The 15,681-nt window shown below is 31.6% G+C and overlaps 1 protein-coding gene across 1 annotated transcript; it reads left to right on the forward strand.

Annotated features, from left to right (window-relative positions):
* Positions 1-6,271: 6,271 nt before the first annotated feature.
* Positions 6,272-8,485, forward strand: LOC132192337 (peroxidase A2-like). Its single transcript, XM_059607643.1, has 4 exons — positions 6,272-6,512; positions 6,607-6,801; positions 6,891-7,056; positions 7,895-8,485. Exons 1-4 carry the CDS (start codon positions 6,300-6,302, stop codon positions 8,311-8,313), a joined length of 993 nt encoding a protein of 330 aa, XP_059463626.1. The 5' UTR covers positions 6,272-6,299; the 3' UTR covers positions 8,314-8,485.
* Positions 8,486-15,681: the final 7,196 nt, after the last annotated feature.

Genomic DNA, 15,681 nt, shown 5'->3' on the forward strand with positions numbered 1-15,681 from the left:
ACACGACAAGCGACCTACTTGACTTCTACCGTAGTAGCCATTTCCAAAACATCTGGCACAATTCTTCTATAAGATTTCCTTTCACCGGAACTCCGATTGACTTCACGTATTTAATCTTTACTCACAGAAACTAGAATAATATCTCTCTCTATGCTCTCTGTATTTGCTCTCAAAATACGTACGTATAATAGGCAAAACAGTTTGTTTAAATAGAAAATAAAATAACAAATCGGCAGCCATGTCCGGACATGGATAAGTTGGTGTCCGGACATGGCTAGGGTTACATATGCGTAATCTAGTGGTGTCTGGACATCCAATTCTTGTGTCCGGACAGCCCATATAAAAGGGCTTGCTAGAAATGGGGTCCGGACCCAGCTTCTGGCGGTCTGGACCTCTTCTTCAGAATGACGTTTCTGGAAATGGGGTCCGAACCCAGCTTCTGGAAGTCCGAACCTCCTCATCAAAATGAAGGTTTTGGAAATGGGGTCCGGACCTAGCTTCTGGCGGTCCGGACCTCCCCTTCAAAACATGGTTGCTGGATATGCGGTCCGGACCTGGCTTCTGGCTGTCCGGACCGGCCCTTCTAGAATCTATTTTTCTGGACCTTTTCAGATGCTTCATTTTCACCAACTTTACATGCAAACCAAATGAGCAAAAACATAACCCAACACTTTTGATGCCAAAAACCCAATTACATTCAACAATATTCATGAACATGAAAGAGCTATGCAAGGGGCAAGAGATTATCGACCATTTTTCAGGAGTATTAATTGCATTCAATTTGCTGCTCAAATCCATGACCTTTGAGACACACAATATAGATGACTCACAAGATGATGTGGTTTTTCTTTAGGCCGCCAAAGAAATGTTATTTTTCCTTCTACTATCCATCTCCCATCAAACTCCATATATATATATATATAGCCGTATAGGACCCATATATGAATCCTACGAATCCAATAATGAATTTAATATAAAGAGTTAAACAAGAAATAAACAATTGTTAGATGAATAGCTAGCAAATCTCCTGTTTCATTGGGCGTTTTTGCGGCTCAAATCGGACCACGCCAGATTGGAGATCGAATCAAATAAAAGAAAATTTTATTTTGTGGGCAGGACTTGGTGTGGGATCCTTTGTATGACTTTTTCTAGAAGGGCGGTCGATCAGTTTCTTTGTAGATCCAATATTTTACCACATCCAAAATCTTTTTCTTAAAGCCAACAAGATTGCTAGGAATATTTCAACGAAATTTCTGCTCCATACATAGCTGAATTGTCAAAACACATAATTGGAGAAACAAATGGTTTGGCTGCTTCTGAATTTGTCTCTCAAGTAAGGGTAAAATACATCATGCAACAAAAGAAAAAGAAAAAGAAGAAGATAAGAACTAAGAACTAACAAGCATGGGAAATTGATCTTCTTCTTATCATGGTCATCATCATAGAATTTACTCCCATTTGATAGAATATATTCAGAATATAAATCAATCATATAAATATCGTTAATTTCGGATAAATAACAAGTTTTACACATACCATGGCATATGGCATGATAGTTTTGATTTGCCCATTTGTGGTCAAGCCAAGCCTAATTACATATTCAAAGTTGGTGTAAAGCACCAACCACTCTCACCCAACCCATGTGTGTCTTTCTAAGTGAAAGCGAGTAGCATTAATTTTTGAGAGATACAGCATCCATTTCTGTGTAAATTATTAGAAAAGTCAATCTTATTTTTTGCCTTCTATATATTTTACTTTATCTTGATTCGTGGTGCATGAATATCAATATGTTGTACATAGATTGAGACTTTTGTATTAGGCCTTTCTAATTTTTGGACAGCTTATGTGAGTTGTATTATATTCCAAATTGTTTAAAACAAGTAAACTCTTTCACCTTCTCTTTTAAATTGTTCTAATGTTTATGTAATTCCACAAAAATTCAAGTAGCCTAATAACATGTAAAACTATTCCCTAACTTTCAACTATTTAGATTTAATTTTGGGAAAAGTCCACATAACCCTCTCAAACTATCACTCAATTGACAATGTCCCCCACAAACTACAAAAAATTGTCAATGTTCCACCCAATGACGAAATTACCCTTAAAAAAAAAAAAAAAACTTCTAAAAAAAACCTAAAACTAACAAAAAAAAAAATCAATTCTTTTAATCAATTTTATAAGAAAAAAATTAAAAAAATTTCGATATATTTTTTTTATATATAAAAATTGAAAATTTTCTCTCTTTTTTTTTGTATTTTTATTTTTGTTTTATAATTTTATTTAAATAAAATTTACGTTTAAAAAAATAAAATTTTCGTTTAATAAAATGAAATTTTTTTGTTTTTTAAAACTAAATAAAAAAATATATATTTTTTTTTTTAATAAAAATTTCCGTTTTAAAAAAAAAAAAATTAAAATTTTTTGTTTAAAAAAGATGTTTTTTTTTAAATTAAAATTTTTCGTTTTATAAAAAAATCAATTTTTTTTTGAATTTATAGGGGTATTTTTGTCTTATTGAGAAATCTATAGGGGCATTTCTGTCTTATTGCTAGTCTTAGGAAGACATTGACAATGTTTTGGTAGTTTAGAGGGGACATTGTCACAATTGAAAGTTTGGGAGGGACATTGTCAATTGGGTGGTAGTTTGAGGGGGGTATGTAGACTTTACTCTTTAATTTTAGTTTTTTTTTAAAAAAAAAGTAAAATTAAATCTAAACAGTAAAAAAATGCAAAGAGTCTTCTTAAATTTTTTTTTTGGAAACTTCACTTTAGACCACTGAAGTTCCACGCAATTTGACAAATCCTGCTCCCAAACTTTAAAATCTCTCAATTTGGACTACTAAACTTTTAATTGCTCTCAATGTGGACTCATCCGTCAGATTTTAAATGTTACATGATGTTTATATTCCTAACTTTTATATAAAATTTCTACTTTACCCTTAATTTTAAAACATTTTTTATTTAAAAAAAAATGAAAATCAGTGATATTTTGGTCTTTTTTGTAACGGCTAAAATTAATGAAATTGTCCAAATTAAAAGATTTGAAAATTTGAAAATTTATCAAATTGCATAAAAGTTAATGAGGCTAAAGTACAATTTCCCTTTCTTTTCAAAAACATACCTAAGCTAAATCATTTTCTTTTCCAGCGGTTTTCGCTGACAAAGTCCATGGATTCTAACGCGGAAGATAAAGTAGTAAGGAAATTTCTTGGAAAGTGAAATACCTTAATCGCTGTGGCCTGTGAGCTTGTCGGTGAGGAGTGGCCTAGGAGATGTTTTCACTACATTTTTCTCTTATGTGAAGAATATATATATATATATATCAAGTTATATGGCAAATATCAACCTTATTGTTACAAGCAACACTACATACTACATCTTTATTCCACTTGGTAATAGGTTTTGGGGTTGAATTCCGCAATGAAAAGCGCTTGGGATATATTAATTCTACTTTACTGGCTTGTTAGGCGTTTACTTTTGTCTTGGTGAGTTGGATCAAGCTATGGTTGAACTGAATTGAAGAAACGCCTATAGTCTTTTTATCTAGACACTTCCTATCATTAGTTTTTAACAAATAAATGTTATTGTAGTCACACTTGAGTAGAAAAATCACTCTGATTGCCCCCCTTTTACGCTTCTTGAGTGTCAAGAAACACTTTGATCTTGTAATTACATATAAAGTATAGCTTTTATGACTTTGCTTGCGACATTGTTGGCCATATATTGCTTTGTGGACAACGTAAGTTTGATTGAAAAGAAATGCAAATAATGTAACAAAACATCAAATACTATAAAAGATGATTGATACCCTTTACCTTCAATCAAACATGTGATTTTAGGGAATCTCATCGTCATCATCAGTGTCCCATGCATGGTCACAATATTTTGATCATCACATGCAATACTAATTAATAAGAATCTTTTAACCTTTTCTTTTCTTTTCCGAAGCAAGCAGTAGTGACAAATAAGCCTAAGGCTTTTGACCCCAAAAAAAAAAAAAAATATATATAAGCCTAATTAGGAATTTGCCAAAGGATCATGGACCCATCAAAGGGCTGGCCCCCCTATGATTGCGGCAAAATATTGGAAAGTATCAACGATAGTTTGGTAGAATTATCTACGATAATTTAGTGTGGTAATAGTGTACCCCCTCCTAGCTAGCTAGCTGTAATGATTATGAAAGTGATTATTCAATATTCATGGAAATCATATTTGTGGATGGATTATAAATTGTCAAAGGAGTATTTCATGGCATATGAAATTGCTACAGCTCGAAAATATTGATTTGAGTGATTAGTGGAGTAGCCATGTCTACTGCCACGTACATTAATTTGTAAAGGACTTTTTTTTTTTTTTTTAATTTTTTTAATATAACAATGCTTCTTTGAGTGAGTTTTTTAAAAAATACTGCGTTTTTAAACCAAATCATAATTTTAGAGTGTTTGAGATTGCGATTTTAAAAACGTAAATTTTAAAATTGTGGAATTGTGGAAAAATTTGTGATTTTTATAAGCTGACTAAATGGTGCTTATTTGAAAAAGTGCGAATTTAAACCAAAATCACGATTTCGCTTAAAACAATATTTGGCACAATATTTACCCATTTGGCCATGAAACCACAATTATATGTTAATACTATCCAAACACTCAATTGATAAAAGAAGTACTTCTTAACTTGTTTTACCAAACATCTATGTGATTTTAAAAAGTAGAGATTTCAAAAACATAATTTTTAAAAACGCAATTTTTAAAATCGGACTTATTGAAATCGCACTCCCAAACTGGCCCTTCTTTATTGATTTCATAAAAATAGAGCATGTTACTCGATCTAACAAAACAGTATTATAGATACAATAAGAAATTTATTCCATCCAAATTTGATCAATGTTTTGTTCAATTCTTTGAATGTCACAATGCCAATCAGTTTCCAGATATGCAGCATATTTCGGAGAATCATGTATCTAGCTTCTGTGCGGTCCATCATAGCTTTCTCAACTTGACAATGATTTCCTAGTTTTTTCATCTCTCCGTTACAAGTGCATTCCAAAATGCAATCTCGTTCGTTATCTCTACCATTAGCGACAAGTCTTTCATATGCCTAATCATAATTCTCCTGCCATCTGTTAATGATTTGCTCCTAGAGAGAATTAGATAGAAAACAAGAGATAGACCATAGGTCTAAGATCGTTACTATTACGATTTCGTGTAAACAAAACTTTAGCAAAGGACTAATGGAAATCGAAACCTAAAAAAAAAATAATAATAAAATAAAACTTACCTCGTAGAACACTGCTGAAAGCAAATTTTGAGAGAAGACAAACAATAACCATTGTAGATAGAGCCTTAATATCAATAAACTCGCCACTGTATTATTCAAACAAAAGGAAGAGTTAGGCGAGGAGGGAAGAAACTCCCTCCTCCTAGAATGGTTCTCTGTGGTTAGGATTTTTTTAGAGATTTGTCAGATAATTAGTAAAGGACTTGTAGACTTGTAGTTAAAGATAGTATCCTTGTAACCGTTTTCATCTAAAGCAACATTAAGATGAAAAATATTAATAAAAAAAATGTAATGTTACACTTATAACTGTTTTGCAACTTGTTAACACGTATCAGTATGTGATTATTGACATCACGTCAGCTACTAAAAAAAACGTTAACACCCTCTGATCACATATTGACGCGTATTACAAAGTCGTAAAAGAAAAACAAGAAGAAAAAAAACCATGTTAATCTATCTAAATTGAGACGCGCATTTGAATCTGATAGACAAATGTTAATTGTTCCAATTTTCAATTAAGCTTCGCTAAGATTTTAATTACCTCGAGAGAAACCGAATTGGTCCAAAATCCAAATAGTGAACGTGCATTGAACAACGGTAATAAACCATAATACATTTGAATTCGCTTTCTTTCTTTCTTTCTTAATTAATTACCTTGAGAGAAATTAACCGAATCGGTCCAATTTTTCATTCAACAAAAGAAGTTCCAATTTTCAATGAAATCTCTCTACTCTGAATTTTCTACTCCTCCCCTTCCACTTTACACCTAATGCTAATAAAAAAAGTTTGAATTAACTTTATAATAAAACAAGAGGGATAAAGAAAGAGGCCCCATTGAATGGGGAATAATTTACTTTGTTGACTATTACGCTTATTATGTTCTGGGTTTTCGCTGTCTGAGTGAAACACAACAAAAGTACTATACAACCCATTACTTTCTATATATATACATTGGCTATATATATATTCTAGCTAGTCCCCATATTGCCACATATCAGAAAATAAGTAGAGAGAAAAAAGCAATGGGCTCTCCTACATCCTTGGCAGTGGCCACCATTTTTGTAGCAGTAATAATGCTTTATGAATCAAATGCTCAATTGAACGCCACATTTTATGGTGACACATGCTCAAATGCATCCACCATTGTGCGTAATGCAGTTCAGCAGGCTTTGCAATCTGATTCCAGGATTGGCGCCAGCCTCATCCGACTCCATTTTCATGACTGCTTTGTTAATGTAAAGTGTAAACTCAAGCTCTTAAATAAATTATTGGTTAATTTTTCTGTTTGGTGTGTGAATATATATGTGTGTTGGGTTTTGCATGTTTTAGGGGTGCGATGGTTCAATCTTGCTCGACAGGGGTGGAAGCATTACTCAGAGTGAGAAAGACGCTGCTCCCAATACTAACTCCACTCGAGGGTTTGACGTTGTTGACAACATCAAGGCTGCTCTAGAAAGTTCTTGTCCTTCTGTTGTTTCTTGTGCTGACATTCTAGCCCTTGCTGCTGAAGCTTCTGTTTCTTTGGTATGTCTCTGTCTATATATTCTTTGTTTTTGTTTCTTTACTCAGACGTATATATATAGGACTAATTATATTTATATATGTATGTGCAGTCAGGAGGTCCAACATGGAATGTGTTATTAGGGAGAAGAGACAGTCTAACTGCAAACCAGGCTGGAGCAAATACCTCCATTCCCTCTCCTGTCGAAGGCTTATCAAACATTACATCCAAGTTTTCTGCAGTTGGTCTAGACACTAATGATCTTGTTGCTTTATCGGGTAATTGTTCTCTCTCTCTCTCTTGCAACTAAAAATTCATTGGAAGATTTTGCCTAAAAATGGTCGTCTTTTGGTTAATACCACAAAATCCGCTGTTTGAGTTCTCACTCAAACTATACACAATTCTTACAAGTGGAGTTGTGTATCCGGAGTTTTCCGGACCAGGAGCGAAACAAGCATTTGAAATGAGGGGACACAGTAACTAAAAAATAAAGATCCATCTCTAGAGGTAAAAAAAAAAAAAAAAAAAAAAAAGGATCTTGGGAAGTCGAACACTTAAAAAAAAATAAAAAAATTGCGGGGGACTTCTATTCCCCAAGCTTATGAACAGTTTCACCCCTGTCCCCGACATGATGGTTAGATGGTGATCATGAAGTACTCTTGTCTTGAAGGGTTTTACGTCATTAAAATTTTTTTTTGAAAAAAAAAAAACCCTTCATTTACACCTTTCGAAGTATAAACAGTTTTACAATCATAATTTGAAGTTTAAAAATTTACAAAGGCAGTATCTTATGTTTTAATTCCTTTTTAATTTCACCCCTTTTTGTTAAAATACCCAAAATATAAATATCCCCCTTTGAAAAAAAAAAAAATTCAAAGAAGAAAAATTAAAAAATGCCTTGGACTACCCCAACCCCCGTTGTAGGTTATCAAAATTTTCACTTTTTTAAAAAATAATAATAATAAATAAATAAATTTGCTTTTAGAAGTTATGATTACGAAACCACCTACACTTCACGGGTGAGGAAAAAAAAATTAAAAAAAAAAAAAAAAAAAAAAAATCAATGGAAGTCTCTGTCTGGGCTGTACTTACAGATCCTATTGACAAATTTCACAGGTGCTCACACATTTGGACGTGCTCAATGCCGCGTATTCATCGGCCGGCTGTACAACTTTAACGGCACCGGCAACCCTGACCCAACAATAAACTCAACATACTTGACAACTCTCCAGCAAACATGTCCACAAAATGGGGACGGAACTGTTCTTGCCAATCTTGATCCGACAACCCCAGATAGCTTCGACAACGGCTACTTCACCAACCTTCAAAACAATCAAGGCCTTCTCCAATCAGATCAAGAGCTTTTTTCCACCGCCGGCGCTTCCACCGTCTCCATTGTTAACAGCTTCAGCAGCAACCAGACGGCTTTCTTTGAAAGGTTTGCCCAGTCCATGATAAACATGGGAAATATTAGCCCCCTCACGGGAACCAACGGGGAGATTCGGTCGGACTGTAAGAAGGTTAATGGAGATTAAGCTACCTGGGAAGGAAGCTCATATATGTTCTAAGTTACAAAAAAGAAAAAGAAAGTTTTTGATTCTCGTAAGAACAAGAATCAATAATAATTAATAGTAAATTATGATGCTTAATTAATAGTGTTCATATTTGCCCTTGTGCGAAATCTTTTCATGTTGACAAATGACAACGTTGTCCGTAGCATTCTTGTTAAGACAAAAATTAGCTACGTATGCTTTTCGCGTGTTAAGGATATTTGATAATTTAGAATTTATTTGGGATTACACGAGTATTTTTTTTCTTCAAACAGATTTTTGAGTGTTAAACACATTTTTAGTAGGGGTGTCAAAAATTACCGGGAAACCAGAAAACCAGAAACCGGGAAACCGGGGTCCCGGTTCCGGTTCCGGTTTGAAAAATCCAAAAATCGGGTACTCCGGTTCCGGTATTCGGTTTTTACCAGGAATACAGGAACCAGGTTTCCATTTTATTTATATATATATTAATATTTTTTACACTTAGGTTTAGGTTTAGGGTATTTTAAAAAATTAAATTTTTTATTTCTAAGGCCCAAATAGGCAAAAATATTGATTTTTTAGAATTTTTGGATCTTTTTAGGTTTATTTTTTAATTATTTGGAATAATCACAACAATGTCCTTTTAATTTAGACAAAGAGACTAATAGATTTATAAAAAAAATGGGCCAACTTATGAAAAAAAAAAAAAATGGGCTTAGTTTAGGCCCAATACCTAAAATAAGTCAAAAAACCAATTTTTTAAAAAAACCGGTTACCGGAATGTGCCAGAACCGAAGATCCCGAAAATGGGCTTAGTTTAGCCCAATACCTAAAATAAGCCCAAAACCAATTTTTTTAAAACTGCCATCGAATCACTTCAGAACCTGATCCCTTCGCTTAACTCGTCCCATTCGAATCGGCATCAAGCCAGAAACTCGATCCCGGTTAACCGGGTCCCGCTGTCTGCTTTTACCAAAACTGAAACCGCATAGGCTGACACCTCTAATTTTTAGACTCTTTCAATGCAATCTCAAACAAAGTTCTTATAATATTTGTTTGTAAGAATTAACTACAAACCGGTTGATTTCTCGTCCGTAGAAATAATTACAAATTTAATATGTTTATATATATATATATATATATATATATATATAGTATGATTTTAAAGGTAATTACATGTTTTGAAATTACTCCTTTCAAAGTTAAAAAAAAAAAAAAAAAAAAAAAAAAAAAAAAAAGACTCTCAATTTAAGATATCGAACTTTTAACATTTTGCAATGCCCCTTTCCGTTAGGATGTTCCGTTAAATATTTTCAAATTCCCAAAATAACCCTACTTTTAAAAAAAAAATAAGTAATTGCAAAGATTAGGCTTTAGTCCGGATTTATGAAATTTGCAAAAATACTTAAACTTAAATCTTTGCAATTTTTTATTTTACTTTATTTATAAAAATAGGGGTATTTTAGGAATTTTAAAAATATTTAACGAAAAATATTAACGGAAGGAGACATTGCAAAAAATTAAAAGTTTGATACTCTAAATTAAGAGTTTTTTAACTTTGAGATGATGGTTTCAAAACCCGTGTAAGAGGGATTTTCTGAAATTTCTTACTAAAGTTATATAATGAAACTAGAAAAAACTTTAATAGTAAGAGAATATTATAACTATGGATTGAATGTTTAAATCTAAAATTCAAGGGAAATATTACAATGAACCTTATAATTTAGTATAAGAAAGTAATTTACATTTTATTTTTTACGGCTTTGCAATCAAAACATGACAATTTTGAACTTATATAACCTTGTATTTTGATAATTAGATTTTCCTTAACTCACCCTTAAGGGTTCTTCTAATTTACCTTTTTCCCAACCAAAAAAAAAATACTAAAATAACATATGGCACCTTATGCTTGTGCATGGTTGCAGATCGAAACCCAACATTAACATGTTACAGCAAAGTCAAAACCCAACATTATCATGCCACATCAAAGACACGTGTTTTTTACTTCTTTGTTAGACAGTTGGGGATAATAACAAAAATGTGATTGAGAGGATTCCTATCATGGAAATAGGTTGTCCTACTGTATATGTGAGAGCTGGGGTGGGTATTATTTGTTCGAATAGATGTTTAGATAGTTTATATTAATATTTTACATATTCGAACGGTTTCAATAACTATTCGAATAGGTAGAACTCACTCTTACTCTTATGTGGGGCTAACACCGATCTTAATCGTGATTGAGAACATCATTGTCGAGATATTATTAGTTTTAGGCTTCATTTTGTTCTTATAAGTAAGCAGAAAAAAAACAAAAGCTTAAAATAGGTTAAAATGTCACCAGTCCAATCATGTTAACTGATATTTTGATATGAGGCGTAATTATGACCTCGTTTGATAACGATTTTTGAAGAGCTTTTTACTTTCTTTTTTTTTTAAAAAAAAAAATCCATGAACAAACAATTTAAAGTATAAAATACTCACAAAACGCTCAAAACTACTTTACCTTTATATCATATCAAAATATTTTTTTGGAAAAAATTCACTTTACCCCCGGTTTTTCAATTCGAACCTCAGTGTTTAAAAATTGGCAATGTACCCCCTGATGTTTCAAAAATTTTCAATTCAAACTCTCCGTTACTAATTTTCGTCTAATTGGACGGAAATCATCCAACGTGCGTTTCACGTGGAATTTTGATGCACTTTATTCCAATTTTGCCATCATTAAAACATATGAAATTACATAATTATCCTCATTAAAACCTATGAAATTAAGGGTAATTACGTAATTTCATAGGTTTTAATGAGGGCAAAATTAGAATATAGGGCATCAAAATTTCACGTGAGACGCACGTAGGATGATTTCCGTCCAATTAGACAGAAATTAGTAACGGAGGGTCTGAATTGAAAGTTTTTGAAACATTAAGAGGGTACATTGCCAATTTTTAAACATTGGGATTCGAATTGAAAAACCCCTAAAACTTAAGGGGTAAAGTGAATTTAACCCTACTTTTTTCACTCAAAAGCTAAAAACACCATCTAAAAAGTGTAGTCAAACAAGCCTTATATATATATATATGTCGAGTTTTGACGTAGAGAGTGCTTAGAATTGCGACACATGTCCATATTTTTAATATCTGAACCATTTTTTTATTTTTACCTCCGGTCATTAATTAGCGTAATTAATTGTGTTGATTATATTTCAAGAGTTTTTCATACATAAATCATTCAATAAATTAAGTATTATTAATGTACGAATCAAATAAGGAAACAAATAATATAAATGAAATTATAACTTCTTTTTTCACACCAACAATATTTTGTTTAAATTTTAAATTTTTTTGCTCATAATTTTTAGCAATTGTGAATTGATTATCTTTAGTTTGTTTCTTGAGAATTGTTTTGTACCAAACACCGTTTTAAATTAGAAATTAGGTAGAGATTGTATATCTCCCTTTATTAAAACGCAATTTTTCTTTAATTAATTCATTTTAACCTTTCGTTTTATTAACTTAGATTTATTTCTCTCAACCTAAATCACGTCAATCTCTCTCACTCTAAACTCACGTCTCTCCTTCTACTGCAACAACGTTTCAAAACTCTTTCCTATAGAAGTTGATGGTTGCACGAAATTTATTTGATTAGTTTCACGGAAATATATGTGACTCCGAATTATGATTTAAGGTATAGGATATTCGAGATAAATGTATCTTTGTGCTTTTATGTATAAATTTTTAGCAATTGTGAATTTATGATCTTTAGTTTATTTTTTGAGAATTTTTTTTGTACCAAACACCGTTTTAAATTAGAGATTAGGTAGAGATGAATATCTTTTCGTTTTGTTTTGTAAAATTTTTTGTTGAGCTTTTTTTTTTTTTTGGGGTATTCAGCTATTCCTCATTTGAATGTTTTATAGTTTTTTTTTTTTTTTTTTCATTTGCTTTTTTGAATGTTCAGAATTATGAGTTTTATTTGTATTAAAATATAATAGGTATTACACCAAAAATATTAAAATTGTATGCTAATTTTATATTAATACTTTGATATTCAAAATTCATGTTTTCTTGCTTTTTTTTTTTTACTTTTCTAATTTTCCATTAATTTTCGTGCTTTTTTTTTTTTTTTCTTTATGCTTTTCATTTTAAACTACGCATATGGGAACGAATTTAGGTTGTTTTAATTTATTTTTTAGATTAAGGGAAGATTGAAATGATTTATTTGATTGCATTAAATATTGAGTGAAAGATTTTGTTATTTTTGTATCCATATAAAAAAATAAAAAAGATTTGTTATTTTGCTTTGTATTATTTTTTAAATGTCCGGAATTTTATGAGTTTTATTTGTATTGAAATAAACCTATTGGTTTTAGTTCTCAGAGGTAGTTCAATTTAAGACCACACTAACCGGATGTCTCTAGTTGAATATTCCCCCCATGTCAAAAAAAAAAAAAAATCTATTGGGTTTAGGGTTACTCTCAGTTTTGCTACCATTGTCAATATATTGTTATAGGGTTTAGGGTTACTCTTTTCTTATTTTCTGTTCTAATTTATATATTATTTCTCATTCAAATTTCTTATTGTTCTTTTGTGAATTTAATTGACTTTATTGTTCATTATGTTTTTTTGTGTTACAATATTCCTTCTATGATTTTTTATTTCTTTCTTTGATGAAAGAAATAAAACTACTCATATGTGAATAAGTATTTTAATATGTTTTATGGGTCTTGTAATTTAAGGGTCTTATGTTTTAACTCATTCCAGCTGGTTTTAAATTACACATATGGAAATTTTTTTTAATATGTTTTAATTTATATGGATTAAAACTAAAATTATATATGGTTCTTATGATGGTATATTTTTATGTGATTTATATATTCATGCAAACTTATGTGTAATTGTGTCACTATGTTCAACAATATACTGTTGAATAACTTTTTTTATTTTTTTTTTTATTGAAATAGGCATGATAAGATTTTTTTTACACAACTTTTTTTTTGACTTATAATAAAAAATACAATAGAGATGTGTTTTAGGTTTTAAAATCAAATTATAATGAATAATCACGCGCATAATGTGGGTTCTAAGCTAGTATTTCTTAATAATTAACCACAAAATCTTTTTTGCAAAAAAAAAAGAAATTGCAATCAAAGTCGCTGCTTGAATTTTCTTTTCTTAAAATTTTCATTTCATAGAATTAAAATCAAAGGCTTGATTTTCATTGGCATTTCATGTTAAAGATGCATTTGGCTTATGAATTAGACGCATCCACAACTCATTTACACAACAATTGATGTTAAAGATGAAGCGTGTGACTCATCAGATCATCTCCTTTCTGACACAACATTGGATCCCCTCCTTTCTGACACTTACTGCTACATTACATTTATCTTGAGTTTTTCATTGTCTTACTGTCATTGCTAACCTCTTGTCTATTATTCAGTCTTGTAAAGATAATCAATGTTGCTTTTATCTTAACTGACTCTTATTATTTCATTGAGGGCAATCAAACGTCTCACCTTGCCGGAAGGCAAGAGTGAATGTGGTCTCTATCACATCAAACCTGCCAAAGCCACTCTCAACAAAAATCGGATTCACAGGACCGTGTTTGGTTTCATAGCTGCTGGTGTGTGGCATTCAAGATTTGCTCACCCCTCTTCTTAGGTTGTCCATCAGGTTCTCAATCAACATAATCTTTATGTTCTCGGTTCCTTGCATAATAAGGATTTTTGTGAGCCTCGCCAACTTAGTAAAAGCAAAAAATTCCATTTCCCTTTGTCTTCAAGAGTACTTTCATATGTTCCTCTTCAGTTGATTCACACTAATGTGTCGTGCTCTCCCGTTGTGTTTTTAAGCAGTAATAAGTATTATATAGTTTTTATACATGATTTTTCTAGGAAGTTGATGTATTTGTATCCCTTGTGAAATTCAAAACATTAGTGGAGAATCAATTTTCAACTCGCATTAAGTGATTGCAATATGATGGTGGTGTTGAAGTCCTTTCGAATCAGTTTAAATATTTTCTTGAATTGAATGGTATTGACCATTGCTCGACCACCCTTATGGGTGTTTCAAAACCACACCAAAATTTTTTATTTTTGTTTTTGTAATAATATATTTTTCACTTTTAATTATATTTTTTATAATTTTATTTTATATTCTACAAACTATTTAAACATAATTTCAATTCTTTTTTCTCCTCGGTATTAACAATTTTGAAAAGAATACAAAAAAAACGCACATCCAACCAAACTCATTGCTTTTGAGAGAGAAAGAGAGAGAGAGAGAACGTCATGATTTTGGCCTTTGTTACATGATGGGTCCCTCGAGAACAGTTATTGTAGAGGATGAAGCATCGCACAAGAAATGGGGAATTAGGGCTAGGGCTATGTATTAGATTTGTAGTGTTGAAAAAATTAATGTCAAAACATGTTTGGCCGTAAGTTTTAAGTCTAGAGTTAAGTTGATGCAAAAGTTGATTCAAGACATGAAAATTCAAGGTTGTGCATGTGTCCAACATTGACCTAGTTGGAGTAAAGTGATCAAAAATCATGATTCCTAAATCAGATAAAGTCAAACTTGGTGGAATTGGAAAGATAATTCGAAATTATACGATTTTTTATTTCACGAAACATTTCCAATTCCAATGTATATTAAGAAAAAATGGGCTGCAAGACTGAAAAGCTGGACAAAATAGCTTGTTCCAAGTACGGTTTGAATTGAGGTCTAGTGAAGATTAGTCAATGCTCGTTGTTATAAATGTCATCTCAAGTTAGTTCGGATTGAAGAATTAAACGTGTGGCAAAACCAAGTGTTCCAAGTGGTGTTTCATTTCGGTTCAAACTAAAGACTTACAAAACCTAGCGTTCCAAGTGGGGTTTCCTTTTAATTCAAATTGATGACTTACAGAATGTGGTGTTCCAAGTCTCATCCTAAATTGGTATGAATGCGCCATCAGATAAATCCAGTTCAAACTACAATAGAAAATATACAATAAACCAAGCCTCCATTTTTTTACTCGAAGTTCAAGTTTTGCAAGTCTATAAAAGGACTCCTCATGCAGGTCCAAGGAGAAGGTTTTAGGGTATTTATATTGTGCTAAGAGAGGTTTCTTTAGTTCTTTACTTTGTTAAACCACACAAACAATTTTTCTTCATGAAAAAAGGCTTTATCCTATCGGAGTTTTGGTACAAGAGATCAAGTAAAATAATTGTCCAAAGGTTTTGGGATAACTAATGTAGTAAAAGGCAAGTAGGTTGCTTGTCTAAAACAAAATTGTATAAATTGCAAAAGTTTTATAAGTATGACATTTTAATTTCTTATTTTTCTATAATAGATTGATTTCTTAAATTTGGCTGCCCCTAATTGATCTTACTTT

This window comes from Corylus avellana, chromosome ca9 (genome assembly GCF_901000735.1).
Source record: "Corylus avellana chromosome ca9, CavTom2PMs-1.0".
Lineage (NCBI taxonomy): Eukaryota > Viridiplantae > Streptophyta > Magnoliopsida > Fagales > Betulaceae > Corylus > Corylus avellana.

Bases quoted from the DNA above. Each gene is read 5' to 3' on its own strand.
- LOC132192337 (XM_059607643.1), top strand. From the start codon at position 6,300: ATGGGCTCTCCTACATCCTTGGCAGTGGCCACCATTTTTGTAGCAGTA. The intron at 6,802-6,890 runs GTATGTCTCTGT...ATGTATGTGCAG, and splicing joins CTGAAGCTTCTGTTTCTTTG to TCAGGAGGTCCAACATGGAA. The intron at 7,057-7,894 runs GTAATTGTTCTC...CAAATTTCACAG, and splicing joins TGATCTTGTTGCTTTATCGG to GTGCTCACACATTTGGACGT.